This window comes from Athene noctua, chromosome 1 (genome assembly GCF_965140245.1).
Source record: "Athene noctua chromosome 1, bAthNoc1.hap1.1, whole genome shotgun sequence".
NCBI lineage: Eukaryota > Metazoa > Chordata > Aves > Strigiformes > Strigidae > Athene > Athene noctua.
Genome location: NC_134037.1, coordinates 242,803,599 through 242,818,852, shown reverse-complemented (window position 1 = coordinate 242,818,852; position 15,254 = coordinate 242,803,599). Strand labels below are relative to the sequence as shown.

Here is a 15,254-nt window from a genome sequence, read left to right as displayed (position 1 = left end):
GCATATTATATACAGTGGCCAGTATTCCTCTTTGCTTACTAGTTCTAATCCAGCAACAGGAACACCAGAATTTGTTTTTATTCTCTGGACTCTTTGAAAAGAGCACAGAAAAGGCATGAGGGAAAGGCAAATATTTACATCTGGCAACCAAAGCACGATTTATAAAACAAAAAAACCCCAAGCCCTCCAGTCAGCGGGCCGTTCTGTAGCTCAGAATTGCATTTTATTAATCAACATCATCATCAATGTTTATTTCCTTATTTTATGAAAGACATACACAGTTTCACAGAATTACATGTATATATTTATATAACTTTGTAATTTAGTTTATTACACGTCATAAAAGGGGATTTTTCCTTCTCAAATAGCATGTATGCTTATCAAAACCAAAAAAACTAAGGTCAACAGTATAAGAAAACAGAATAAGCACAATTCTCCGAGTACTACTAATCCAATTCTGAAGATTTTAAATTCTGTATGTAATAAGAGAGCTATTAGTGAACTGTGAATGAACTAATCATCATTATGTTTGGCTGCATTCTTCAACAGTTTTAGTTTGAAACTCATTCATTTAAATTTTAAAGGCATCCAAATTTATTGTGAATGTTTTCTGCAAGCACCTCTAGGAGACTAGATTACATTCTGGTGAAAGATTTGTGCAATTAACTGAGTAAAGTTATGAGCAAAAACTGTTTTCAAAAGACTATTTAAAGAAGATAGAACTTCTCTCCCACAGTTAGCATGTGAAAGCTCTTGCTGTTGATGTATTTTTGTATGAATAGCATTAATCATCCACAAACCCAGATCTGCGCTCACAAAGGTTTGAATATGCTATGCTGTTATGCCACACTTAGAACATTCTGCGTGCTTTGACCATTGTTGTTACTACCTCCACTGATCTTAAGAAAATTAGGATTTAATAATGCAAAAATTTCTTATCAGTTATATAGAACCATAGATTTTCATCACCATCCATGAGATGGATTCTTTTACTGTACGTGAAGCCACTGAAAACTTCTATTAATGTCAGGCCAAAATTGTCAATTCTGTGTAAAAAGTTAGGCTTCCAACTCTGTACTAGGCATCTACATAATGACCTTTTCAAAGATATTATGTAGCTCCTTTTCATTTCAGGGGATTTTTACTGTTAACACTGAAAAAATATTCAGAAGACAAGTAGAATTTTAAATCATATAGAGACCATTCTCTTCAGGCACTTGCATTTCAGAAGTTTTTGTTTTTAAATACATAGCCTGTTTTCCAGTATAAAAGTAGCAGTTTGAAAACATCCATATTTAGATAATGCAGTTTAAGCATTTGCATGTCTACATTCAGTTTACATATGCACGAGTATGTCAAAATGTTTTTTAATTCCTCCTCATGCTTTAGGAGATACACTCAAGAACTGACAGATTTGTGAAAAAAACCCTCAAGCTGGCCATTAGCAAGAGTCAACGATTTACATATAATTATTTAGACATCCACAACAGACCAATCTGCCAAATAAGTGGAATGCTAATGTGACAGCTGACTTCTAATCTGCACATCCTCCTTACTATAATTAAAAAAATAACAGCAACAGTGGGAAACCAACATTGATACAAGGAGACTTAGAACTTTAATTCACCAAACTTAATCACCTATAAGAAGTACTCCAGTAAATTATTAATCACAGAATATCAAACTGATTTTCAATAAAAACATTTCCAGTTTCAAAATCCATGTAGACCTTGCTTACAGAATGGGAAAAATGCTTAATTACTTTTCATTTCACCAGAAAAAGGAAGTCATCGGCATTGAATCAGCATCTCCAAGGCAATACTTGGAGAGAGATGTTGCTTTTTGAGGGTCCATATGCGGTTATGGAGCACTTGAAAGGTTTGTTCTCTTAGATATTCAAGACCACAAGCTTTCAGCACTCCTTGCTTCTGCAGGAATTACTACGGCTTTTGCACTATACTATCTGTGGTCCTTATCAACAAATGTATTTAAAATACATAACTCCTATTAAATTTAATGATTAATTGGATTTTCATAATCTCCATGCATGATGACCCCTACAATCTTACCCAGACCTCGAGGGAACTAAACAGAAAATGCAGTGCTGCTCTTAGTACTTACATAAATAGCCATGAAACATCAGGAAGTGCTTTCTAAACATGCCCTGCCAGCAATGGAAATTGGAGTCAGATCATGGTTTAATGAGATAATCTTCATAAGCAGATGCTAAATGCCCCTCAGTTAGAAACCACCAAACAGAGCAAGTTAGAACAAGGATGACTGGAATATAAAAAACACCAAGGATACACTAAGTCCTAGAAGCTGCTGTACCTGTTGAACATAAGTGGAAGAGCAGGCAACCAGCTTATGTAGCCTTTTACTCGTTCTTACCTCTAATTTTGCAAGGAATGCTTTGTAAGACAGAATTTTTATGTGCACTTCATGTAGGCAACTGCAACTCTAGACTACAGCGGAGTAAACGGCAGAGAGGCCAGGGCCTTCAAGGGAAGATTGGTGGTAGCTTTTTGCAACACATACATTTTCTTCAAGAGAAACACTGAGGTGGGACTGGATTATTCAGGACTCTGGAGAATGACAGTCAGCATCCCCGTAACCCAAATATTTATCTTTTTTTGGGACACATGGCAGCTCTTTTTTCACATTATTCCTTCTCAATTTCCAGCTGAAGTGGATGTTTGTGCAGTAAAGACAAATATTAATGTGCTGTAACTATAGTAACAGGTATGTTCTTTATGGAAGTCTCCCATTGAATGAACAGTTGTGTTTTCTGATGTATGTAGATGTATCTGACATAGAGCACAAACACCAGGAGATGCCATTTTTTGGACACACGGACTCATACTGTAGGCTGATAATCTGTGTATACGGACTCCCCCATCAACCAGCACAAATAGCTTTTTCTTTTTTTTTTCTTCCAGTCTGGTAAGATGGTCACTGCTTTTAGATTTCAAGGCACCGGGGCTTTTTTTTAATCTCACTCTATTCCTTATTAATAAGCTTTCGGTATGATATTATTTTTTTAAGTGACCAAATTTGGACAAAATCAGTGTTTCACTGCTTTATATTCTTTAACAATTACTACTGTGCAAAGCGTTTGACACTAACCTGCATCGTCTTTAAACTGGAGAGACATGGATTTGATGGATGGACCGCTTGGTGGATAAGGAATTGGCTGGATGGTCACACTCAAAGAATTGCAGTCAATGGCTTGATGTCCAAGTGGAAAGCAGGGATAAGTGGCGTTCCTCGGGGGTCAGTTGTGACCAGTGTTTAACATCTTTGTTGGCAACATGGACAGTGGGATTGAGTGCACCCTCAGCAAGTTTGCCAACAACACCAAGCTGTGTGGTGTCGACACACTGGAGGGAAGGGATGTGCCATCCAGAGAGACAGGCTTGAGATGCAGGCCCGTGCAAACTTCATGAAGTTCAAGGCCAAGTGCAAGCTCCTGCACATAGGTCATGGTGATCCCATACACAAATACAGGCTGGGTGATGAGTGGATTGAGAGCAGCACTGCGGAGGATGACTTGGAGTTGTTGGTTGACCAGAACCTCAGCATGACCTGGCAATGTGCACCTGCAGCCCAGATAGCCAACTGTATCCTGGGCTGCATCAAGAGAAGTTTGACCAGCAGGTCAAGGGAGGCGATCCTCCCTTTCTACTCTGCTCTTGTGAGACCCCACCTGTAGCACTGTGTCCAGTTCTGGGGTCCCCAACATAAGCAAGTCCAGAGGAGGCCACAAGGATGATCAGAGGGCTGGAGCACCTCCCTTACGAGGACAGGCTGAGAGACCTGGGGTTGTTCATCCTGGAGAAGATAAGGTACCAGGGAGGCCTTATTAGCAGCCTTCCAGTACTTCCAGGAAAGATGGGAGGGACTTTTTACAAGGGCCTGTAGTGACAGGACAAGGGGCAACTGTTTTAAACTGAAAGAAGGTAGATTTAGATCAAATATACGGAATAAGTTCTTCCCTGTGAGGGTGATAAGACACTGGCACAGGTTGCCCAGAGAAGCCGTGGCTGCCCCCTCCCTGGCAGTGTTCAAGGCCAGGTTGGACGGGGCTTTGAGCAACCTGGGAGAGTGGAAGGTGTCCCTGCCCATGGCAGGGGGTTGGAACTAGATGATCTTCCAACACAAACCATTCTATGATTCTATAACTGTATTACTCACTGAAGCACAAAACTATCATGCATTGCATTTTTCTTAATGCCCAAGGGTTTTTTAAATCTTTTTTACCCCAAAGACATATTATCTTGCACACAATCCTGTAATAAAGACAAAAGACAGCTTAGGGCTTACAGTCACTTTTGTCTCATTTCTCCTCTGGTGAATTATGAATTTTTCTATATGCAGTATATATAAAAATGAGCCTTAATGGTGTTGCAATATATGTGTGAAACATACTTCTTTATCTCAACCTACAGTCTCTCCCCCTAATACTCTGCAATTCAGAAAAAGTTGCTGGAACTTTACTGAAAAAAAAATTAAAAAGGTGAGTGAATACAATTTTGGTATGTATTAGGCTATGTATCTTCAAAATGGTCTCCCTTTTATCAAAAAAAAAAAAAAGAAAAAAAAGAAATGAAAAGGACCAGTGGCAAATCTTGGGAGTCTGGCATATGTTTAGCAAGTACAGCACTGCTGAATGGTTTTTGTCCAGATATTCATTGAAGGTTCTTGGTTGCTGCTCTGCAAAATTCGGGTCCTGCTAGGATACACTGGGATTAGCAAACAGTGATACCTCCTTGGTTATCTAGGTCCTAACAACACTGGCTTCTCATTCTGATAGTTCTTGGTGTAATATTGCCATGCCTCCACACTGAACTCTAAGCAAACAACCTGTAGAGTATCTTCTATAAAACAAATGTTTCCCTTTTCAAATAGGTTTCTGGTTCTGTAAAATCTTAGGGAGAAATGTTGAATGCCTTTCAGAGTCTCCTTAAAAAGAGGAAGAAACGGATATACCAATGTTGTATTTCTTCAATACAAAAAAGTGGTTTTGATATTGAAAAGTACTTTCATCAGAGAGGCAATGACAATTAGAAGACAAAAAGCTCCAGATATTTTCAGTGCAAAAATCTTAAATATTGATCTCATCTCAAAATACAGCTCAGTAATTTAGCAAACATTGCCAGTAGCTGCGTATCAGCAGTCTTTCTTGACATGAAAGATGCAGGGAGAAGACTGACGTGACATAACATCAGCTTCTAGAAACACAAATAAATGTGCACGCATGAAAGCATGTAACTCAAGCTGAATGTTGTTAGCACATCTCATGAGAGCTGATTAAAGCAGCCATTACAATAAAGCAAGATTTAGTGAAATAGAGTTGAACTAACGTAACGATTACAGCTCAAAGCTGTTGATGTATATCAAGTTGCATTACGACGGGATGATATTCAAATTCTGAACAGCTGATACTTGACAGCAATAAGATTTTTAGGCATCCATAGATATTGAATTACTTAATAATACAGCATGCTAATAAAGTATTCCGAGATCTTCACTTTTTTTCTAACTTAAAATCAGTAACAGAAAATACAAAAATGAATCCTAGTAAACAGCTGAAAATGCTTTGTATATCAGACCATTAAAAGATTACATTCCATTTGATTCACATATGTGCATAAATTTTTGTGGAGGAGCACTCATTAATACAATCATATCAACCTAACGAATTTGTGTACAGACAGAAATTTCAAATATAGGCTTAAATAGCAAATTAAACACACACACAAAGGCATGACACTTTAATAACCAACAAAAGCCTAGAATGGCAGGATGTTTTGAGCACCCCATAAATTCTCTTAACACCAGAAAACTGCACCAAATGTAGTCTTTTGCCTTTTTGGGAAATGCTGTTTTTATATCCAGTGTGTTAGTAAATAATTGTAAAGCTGCTTCTCTATTCTCCAACTGATCCTGCTGTGTGCTTTCTCTCCTAGATTACGTAAACTGCGGAATGCAGATCAAGGACATGACTGATGATCCTTCTGTAATTAAAGCTCCCTAATGCTGCCAACACGATTTCTATACGAAGAGCTAGGTAGAAAGTACCTTGCCCTTTTCTGAGCCCTTACAATCTCTTGTGCAGACAGCAATCACAAGTCATTAGAAAAAAAGAATGTAATCTTTTGTACTTTTGGGAAGAAACTGGAAGATATTACTCAGTTCAAAACTGATGTCTGCAAACAATCCTCCCTATATATCCAACACATTCTTACACAAGTTCCCCCAAAGGGATTCATTGACCCCAACAGCAGATTCTTAAGTTTAGCCTAAAAATTAACTCACTTAAAAAAAAAAAAAATAAAAAATGGGAAGAGGCAGGCAACTTTGCAGACATTTTTTAATACAGACCAAAGTTTATTTCTGTCTCCTCACACTCTATGGTTAAAACTGGAAACAACGGATTGCAGACATCTCTGTATTTAGAAAATGAAGCTTGTGTTTGTTTGCATGGTAGTTGACTTGCATAGTTCATTTATAACAATCAATCAGTAGCAAAGCTGCTGCAAAATGAACAACCCTTGAATACAGATTATGCAGAATATTAATTTCAGTAATAATTGAGTACTTGGAGGCTAGTGTAAGGAGACTAATATGTTATACATCTCACGTCACGCTGTGAGAGGTCAGGACTGCGAAGCCTTACAAGGCAGAAACCATAAAATGTGCATATTGCATTATCAAAAGGGAAAACAAAGACTGAATTTCTAAGACACACAAATTTAAGATCAACTCAGACAAATGTGGGGGGAAAAGTGGACAGCTTACACTGTAAAGCCACTCTTTCAAAGAAAACAAACAGTATCTAGATTATTTAAACTTTTAGAAGAGAGTCACAAAAGTATCTGCAACGTAATACTGCAGCCCACAGATTATTAACATGTACTGAAATTAAGTCTTATCCTCTTACAGATAAAGGTAACTTAAGAGACACATGTATTGCTGGTTTAATCTAAAATTTCAAGTAACTACTCTCAGGCAACTTAAAAAAAAGAAAAAAAAACCCACACAAAAAAAAAAAACACAAATGAAAAAAATCCCCCAAATCCACTGAAATAAACAAAACACTCTCCAACCCTTTCTGGCATCCTCAGTTGTTGATGTATTTTCAACACTTTCTAAAAGTCCCCACTCTCACTCTTTCAGCCCAAGCTGAACTCTGTCATTGAACAAAGTCAGCAGTTAAACAAATAACAAAGATGTCACCTCTTTATGTGTATCAGTAGACAAAGCTTTGTGTGTAAAAGAATTCATCCCTGTTCTTTTATAAGAACACATTGTAGACATATAGTATACTAAGGGACAACTACTAATTTTGAATGAACAGTTATGAAGAAACTTATGAGGATCTGTTTATGACTAACTATACACAGTTAAGATCTTTCTGGTAAGGGCAATTGGAAATTTCTGTAGAAAAAGGTGAGAAGAAACAAAGCTAAATAAGTTTTAGTATGTGAAGACAGAAGATTTCACATATGAAAATTTCTTTTAGTTACAAAGGATGAGCTTAATAATAAGACACTATCATCTTAATCCTACAGCTGAGAGACTGGACCAAATAGCACAAGATAAAGTTCCTTTGATTTTAATAAAGGGATTCTGAAAGTAACTAGAGGCCTCAGATACTTCAGGTTTTAAACTTTACAAACATCACCACGAAAAAGAAACTAAGCAATAGAGACTTTCATCTGTGTGCGATCCCAATAGAACATATGCAATAGTGCTTGTGGAAACACGGAGACAGAGACACAGGGAACAAGCCAGGATGTCCTGTCTGGCTTCAAGCTGCTGTTCCAGGAGGATGCAGATCTGTGGATCTCGTGTTACACCTGACAGTCCTATGCAGATGTTGAAGAGTAAGGAAGAAGACCTGAAGCGGCATCAAATCCCTATGTGCTAACATCCAGATGTCACCTAAAGATATGCAATGTGATTTATGACTAACTGCTGAAAACAGTTCGATTTAACCATTCGTACAAGTACCTGAACACCTAAAATTCACTACTTCCATGCAATGAAAGGCTATGGATATGTCATCACAACTACAAATACACCAGGGTATGAACTGTTTGTAAATCTGTAAGTACATATATTCATTACAAACAGTAGCGTATACTCCGAGTGAAGAATGACTTGATACCAAACCATACATGGATATTATAACCAGCTGCATCTTTTTCTTCTGATGCTGGACTACCGCTCTTTGGTCAGTCTCTCGTATGTTAATGTAAACACTATTTTTCTTTCCTTCTGTTTTCCCTTCCACAAGGTGGCGATCCAAGAAATCCCTTAGGTAACTCAGATGCATTTTCTATAGCAAGGTACAGGTTTTTTGGAGGAAATGGAAATTCAGAAAGAACAGTATTTCAAAACACTCCTTCCTCCTCTACCTCAGAAACCATCAACTTACTTAAAAACTAATTCTAGAGAAGTACACTACCAAAACCATGGCTGCCGCTGAACTACTTTCATAACAACACATCTAGAAAGATATATAATTCAGTGTATTTAAACACACTTCTCCCTCCATGGCTCAGGACAATTAGCTTAATACAAGAAATTCCAGACACTTCTTAGGTTTGAAAACACTGAAAAGCACAAAAGGCAGCTGACTGACCATTCAGGCTCCACAAAGGATACAGTACTTACCTTTAGAGAACATACTTTATTTAATAGAAGTTTTTTGCTCCAATATACAAAATAAGGGACTGTAGTCCCAATTAACATTTACATAGTTACACAGCAAATAATTTCCACCATTTACAACTGATGACTTTCCCACAGTCCCCACTGTATTACAGCCAAGAAAAAATCCTGGTTTACACACCAATCAGTTATATTTTGTACTTCCCCGCATCTCTTCTTTTTTTTTTTTCAAGTTGCAGTTTCTGATATCAGTTTAATTAAGAGCTTAAAATTATTTCAGCTGCACTAAAAGAAAATGAAATATATAATTTGGAATACTATCTCAAAAACCCTATACAAAATAAAAGTCAGTATCTTATAAAAATACATAGCAGGAGTAAAACCAGTGAAACAACAAAAAAATTGTTAGGATATAAAATATTTAGCAACTAGCCTCAGCTTTTAACTACACCAAAATGAAAAAAGAAAAAAAAACCCAAACCTTTTCAATTAGCAAAAATTAATGTGACAGTTCTTTTACAATACCGTACCTTTAGTATGCAAAGGACTTCATCCTTCTAACACGCACCATTTATCCAACTGATTCACCCCTTAACCCTTTTCCCACTGAAAGCTGAAAAAAGGTTTTAAAATTATTTGAATCCTTTAAGAAAAATTCAATCACATTTTCTGCATCTCCCACAAAATTTAAGCTTTACTTTACAATGCTGGTAGTTTAATCATGACACAGAATCTTCTATAAAAGAATTCTAGCCAAACCAAGGCTTTAGAAACTTTGCATTTTACAAAAGCAGTTTGTTACAGTATGACAGTTGCTAAATAGCCCAATTTATTTAGTGACCCTGTTAAAGATTTGTTCAACTGAGTGAATAGGTGAAGTCATTTCCTGAGCTAAAAGATACAGGTAAGTAAATAGTTATAGCAGCAGACGGAGACATTCTTTTTAGAAGTTGTAACAGTATCAATAGAATAACCTTAGAAAATTACAATCCTGTGAAAATCACTAGCTGAAGAGGGAGTGACAAGGATATCCAAGACCTGATTTGCCATAATCTGGAATGCACATCCCATGACTTTCCAGAAATTACATTCAGCTACTGTCAGACAACATACTGGTTAGTGGAAGAATGTCAAATCACAATAGTTCACATTTCTTACAGATCAGGTGTTTTGTCAAGACTTAATGCTGTTCCATAAACCTCAATTTTCACTCTACAGGAGTTAAGTATTATTACTTTTAAAGGAATGTGGTATCTTCAATCTCATGAAATTCCAAACCTATTTCTTCTTATTACTCAGACGTAATTTATAGTCAAGACACTGAGCGGTTTTTGAGATAGTCACCCATGCCATTGGGAACAGAAGTGGATCCATTTTTAGGAGAGGGAATAATATTCTTAAAATGGTTTACTTTGATCCAAATCATTCTAATTTGCCTGCAGTATGAACCATTAACAAATTATTAAAGAACTATAAAGACCAGTATACCACCACTGCACCATCATTTTCTTACAATATGCATTCTTAAAGTCTTCTATGTAATAGTTTGACCACTTTTTTTTTCACCCATTAATGGAAAAAGGATATTCTAATTTAATTAAATAAAGTACCTCACTTAGATACCAGTTCCTCCAGAAGGAAATCTCTATTCTGTGTTATTCATTTTTTACAGATATTGTAGGCATAGTTTTTAGAATTTATATTGGCTCTTCTTTAGCATTTAAACATAATGAGTTTTAATTCAAATGAATATATAAAATTTCCAATACTTGTTAGAATAAAGGACAATACACAAGATCCTAAGTTACAGTAATTTATAAATAAAAATAAACTATTACAAACCAAATCTTTCCCCATACGGAGATTAAAAGCCATAATCTTGACTGATTGTTCCCGATCATACATTATAAATAACGTAAGCTTCTTCAGAGAAGCAAAACATACTTGCCTCCCTGACACCAGTTTATATCTTCAGTTAAACTTCTACCATCAAGAAGGCAATTGTGTTGGGCCCAGACAGATCTTGCTTACATGTTAACCCTCCCAACCTCATTCTTTTAAACTTAAGCTCAGGAAACTTAGTTCACAAAGAGTCCTTTACCTTTTATATATACAAAGGCTGTATAAAATACAGATTTCTAATGCTCCTATTGCACTAATCTGGCAGTGCAGTTAGAACCTGATTCAAATTCCACTGAAGTCCATGAAAGGTTCTCCAGTGACCTTAATGGGCTTTGAATTAGGACCACAGAGATAGTATTACCTAACGGAAAGCTCCTGCAAGAGTGGCTGGTATCTCTCTTTTTGCTTATGGGATGCAGTGGAGATGTGTAGTCAGCATGATACCTGAGCAAATAAAATGAAAATGATACAAAGGTTTTAAGAACCCCAAACTCTTTGCTTAGTTGTGTGCAAACTGTGCTACTGCCCCTGGAGCTCCCTGTTTTCCTTTTTTTCAGTGCTTGCTCCATTCCAAGATAGAGAAGATGTGAGGCATAAAAATCTCTCTTCACTACAGAGCCCCCTCAATCCCGAGACTGATAGAAGAGGATGTAACCAGACTCAGAGTTCTTTGAGATGTCTGATGTCAACCCGTAGAATTCTTCAATAGCTTGTGCATCAATTTTCTGTATGTAAAAACCCAAAAATTTGAAGTAAGAATATCTTGCATATATGTGACATTAAGTTTCACTCTAAAAACTATTGTCAAATAAAAATAATTTTCACCTAATTACATAAAGTAATAAATAATTCTTAAACCTGTTATGTTTTGGTTTCCCCTCTGCCATTAACTGCACAGAGGGTAGCAGCTATATATATATTTTATATATAAATTTTTAAGTATTAAGTGAACCTACTATGAGTGCAATCTTACATGCATTGCTTGCACAAATTTCACACAGAAGAGTTTTAAAGACAACAATATCCCATTGAGACTTTACATCAATATGAAGAATGTAAGTACAAACTATAATTTCTAAATCTAAGCAGTGTAAGCCAATCAAGTGCAGAGGAGAATAAGGAGGAGGCAGAGAATAAAGGCTCACTTTTTCTGTTTTTCACACAGAATGTTTGCTGTGATCCTGTTAGCTTTGAAAGCCCCCTATAACCAAGATTTTGGAGGAAAGCTGCAAAACTGCTGTGGAGAAGGTGAAAAGAGTTTTCTTTGTTGGTTTTCATTGTCATCACTTTCAGCTACAAAAGAAAATGAAACTGAAAGCAAGTTCTATTGCCTCATTTGAAAACAAAGGCAATTAGGCTACAACAACAAAAAATGTGGAAAGATAAATTCTCCTTCACTTAGGCAGATTTTATTTAAACTCATTCTCGCTATTTGGAATAAAACCTCTCTCAGGAAGGAGTGAGACATTCCAACTTGATGAACCATGGGCCTGAAAGTTAATGAGATGTTTTAGATTTAAGAACAAAAAGATTCTTTACTTCCTCTTTAGATGGGCTAAGAGAAAAAGTAAAACCAACATTACTGCCAGGTGTTACTGCTTTGGAACTGGAGGGATAGTCCCCGACATCTGTGAAATGATAGGAGATCTACTATAGCGCTCTCTTTTTTTCCCTGGAGGAAAATGAATTTTTGACCCTATCAAGACATTTCAATTTACAGTGTATCTTGATAAGACACAGAGGCAATCCTTTTACTTTCCTAACAGCTCTGTATATTTCCATGTTTGTCATTGCTGTGTGAAAAACTGTCTATAATGTGGCTTGGAGATAAGAACTCTTTAGTACCGTTGACTCGTCCTGCCAATTAACAATGGAAGTCTCATTTATTTTTCTTCAATTATGCTGTTCTTGTGTATTGTAAGGAAAATGTAAACTATTCATTTTATATTATATATTTAATTAATTAAAGTGAAGAAAAAGGACAGCACAATCATATTTCTGTTCATGCATAAGCATAGGCAATGGGAAAAAAAGCAAAATGATATAACAAGCAAAAAAACTGAGATGATATAACATAGGGACACCAGCAGTTTCTGCCCCTTCTCTCAATAAAGAGGATAACTGATGAAAAAGATTGGTGACAAAATCAAAACTGGTGAAGGGAATTCTGCTGGTCCAGAAAATCAGTTAGAAAACTTTTTTTTTTCTTTTTTTTTGAAATAATAAGAATTCCTGGAAGCATGGCTATAATATTAGCAAGAATACCACCAGAGGCAAAAGGTTCCTGTTTCAGGGATTAATTTTTAAATTTTAGGGCAAAAAATCTCAAAACTCTGAAGTTTCTTTCTATATTGTTATTTGTTACACCTTTGTCTGAAACAATACAGGATACTCAATAAAACAGACTACCAGACTGATCCATTCCATTAAATCATAAGCTCCTAAAAAACAGAATGAGTGGCTTGCTCAAAAAAATTGCCCCCAGAAAAGAACTGCAGTAAAACCATTTTATCTATCTTCATTTGCCATGTCTTCAGGCCACAGGAATAGCTTATTAAACAAAGGTGAAAGTGTCCATACTTAAAGCTGCTTCATTTAAAAAGTATAAAAAACAAAATGCAATTCAAAGTATTGTACCATCAAACCGTAAGGCGCAGCTCTTCACTCAGTGACTGCTAATTTAGACTAGGGTTTGAACCCTCTTTTCATTAGCATACCAGTCCTTTTACTTTAAGTAATCACATACCAACCAGAGTGCACACATAGAGGGGGGTGTGTGTGTGGGGGGGGTGTGTGTGTGTGCGCGCGTACTCTGGTTGGTATGAGAAAAAAGTCTAGGGCTACACAAAGCTTACCTCAACAATATCATCATCAAAAAGCAACCAAAAATCATGACTCTTCACTATTGCAATATAATGTCCTCTGTTAGGGCCACTGTAAAATAAAATTAGAAAAGAACACAGACAGTAACACACAGGTATGTACAAATATATTTCATTAAATTGTTTTTTTCTTGTAGAAAAGCAATAATTAAAATGGCTACCAGTACAATTTCTGTTTGGATGTTTCTTTTCTTTTTTCCCCCTTCACTTATACCATTTTCATAATGAGGTCTTACTTATCTCTACATTTAATATCGTGCTAAAAAAAGGATTATGATTTCAAATGAGAATAAGGAGCAACAGGCATTGAAAATATAGATTCAATTTAAAAAAAAGAGACAGAGAAGTGAAATCAAGAAAACATTCTGATATTTCACAGGGACAGAACATATCCCAAACTATTTCTGATCTTCAGAAAGAAAAAGCTGTAGAGCTGCTGTTCATTTACAGTCTCTATCAGGAATCTCTTTATCTAGTCTACTGTAAACAAAACTGAATTAAACTGATGGTTTAGAAGTCTCAAAAACCCTCAAAGCAATGAGAAGGGCTCCCAACTAAATTAAAACTGTACAGCTCTTCAGTTTATCACAGACCAGAAAATTTCTCAACAACTAGAACAGAAAAAAAACCCCAACCCAAACCTTTAAAAGTGTCCAATTTCTAATCAGATTTCAAGTAAAGAAATAATACACTTTCCAAAATACCTGACCCTTACAACTGAAAGTGGACAACTGGAACTGCCTTAACTGGCTAACAGCATTCATCCAATTTTTATGTCTAGATCAGGGAGGGAATTTTGCCATCTGTAAGGGACACGTCTGTGTACCAGATCACATAACCTAGTGAAAACAGGATTCCTTTCCTTCCGCAGCTCTGAAAAGGGCTAAGTTTCTAAGACTGCATGATGAATGATGGAGAAAGAAATGGTCAGAATTGAGCAGAATGGTCAGAAATGGACAAGTGATATTTTCCCTAAAATCCAGAACAAGAGTGTCCCAGAAGACTATGGCACTGACTTACTGTCCAAAACTGTCTTGGCCAACTTGAGATCTAGTCACCTTATCTCTACTCTAATCCTAGGTCCATCTAGGGAGGAATGGGGGTGGAACAAAGGGCAGTAACTACCAACTAGAGGGCAGGCCTGCCATTTTGAAGGACGTCAGAGTTGTAAGAATGGGCTGGTAAGAACCTTATGAAGTTTAACAAGTAAAAAGGCAAAGTTTTGTGTCAGATTAACTCCATCCAACAGCATTAGCTGCAAACCCACTGGCTAGGTGGGCCAGTAGGTCAACAAGCCAGCCGTGCATCATTTTGGTGGCAGGGCTGAGAGTATGGGGGCCTATACTGCAACAGTAGAGCCAGCAGTGAAGCGATAGTCCCTGCCACACTGTATTCTGGGACCCACAACTGGACGTGGGATTCCAAACATGACCTTGTCAGTTTAAGGAAGAGACTGATAAACTGGAAGAAGTCCAGTGGCAGGGCACTACACTTGTCAGAGGAGTACAGCACCAGATGGATGAAGAGAGAGCCTGAAGAAAACTAAATGAGGAATCCAACTGCCGTCTTCCACTACAAAAAAGGAAGAGTTATAAAGAAATCAGAGCCAGGCTCTTCTCAGAAACTCACAGTGAAAGGACAAGAGTCAGTGGTCATAAACTGCAGCAAAAGAAATTCGGACTGGACATAGGAAAAAAAACCTTTAAAAATATAAATCACTGTGAGAACACTGATGGACTGGAAAATATTGCCAAAGAGGCAGTGAAATCAGCATTCCTAGCCATGAAACTG

At 36.8% G+C, this 15,254-nt stretch overlaps 1 protein-coding gene across 1 annotated transcript in view; it reads right to left on the bottom strand.

Annotated features, from left to right (window-relative positions):
• Window positions 1-258: 258 nt before the first annotated feature.
• USP12 (ubiquitin specific peptidase 12) overlaps window positions 259-15,254 on the bottom strand; it is a 45,377-nt gene continuing 30,381 nt past the window's right edge. The window contains exons 8-9 of the mRNA XM_074915002.1: window positions 13,437-13,515; window positions 259-11,306 (exon numbers count right to left, since the gene is read on the bottom strand). Coding sequence (XP_074771103.1) covers window positions 11,205-11,306; window positions 13,437-13,515 — 181 coding nt within the window. The 3' untranslated portion in view covers window positions 259-11,204. The remainder of the gene's footprint in view (window positions 11,307-13,436; window positions 13,516-15,254) is intronic.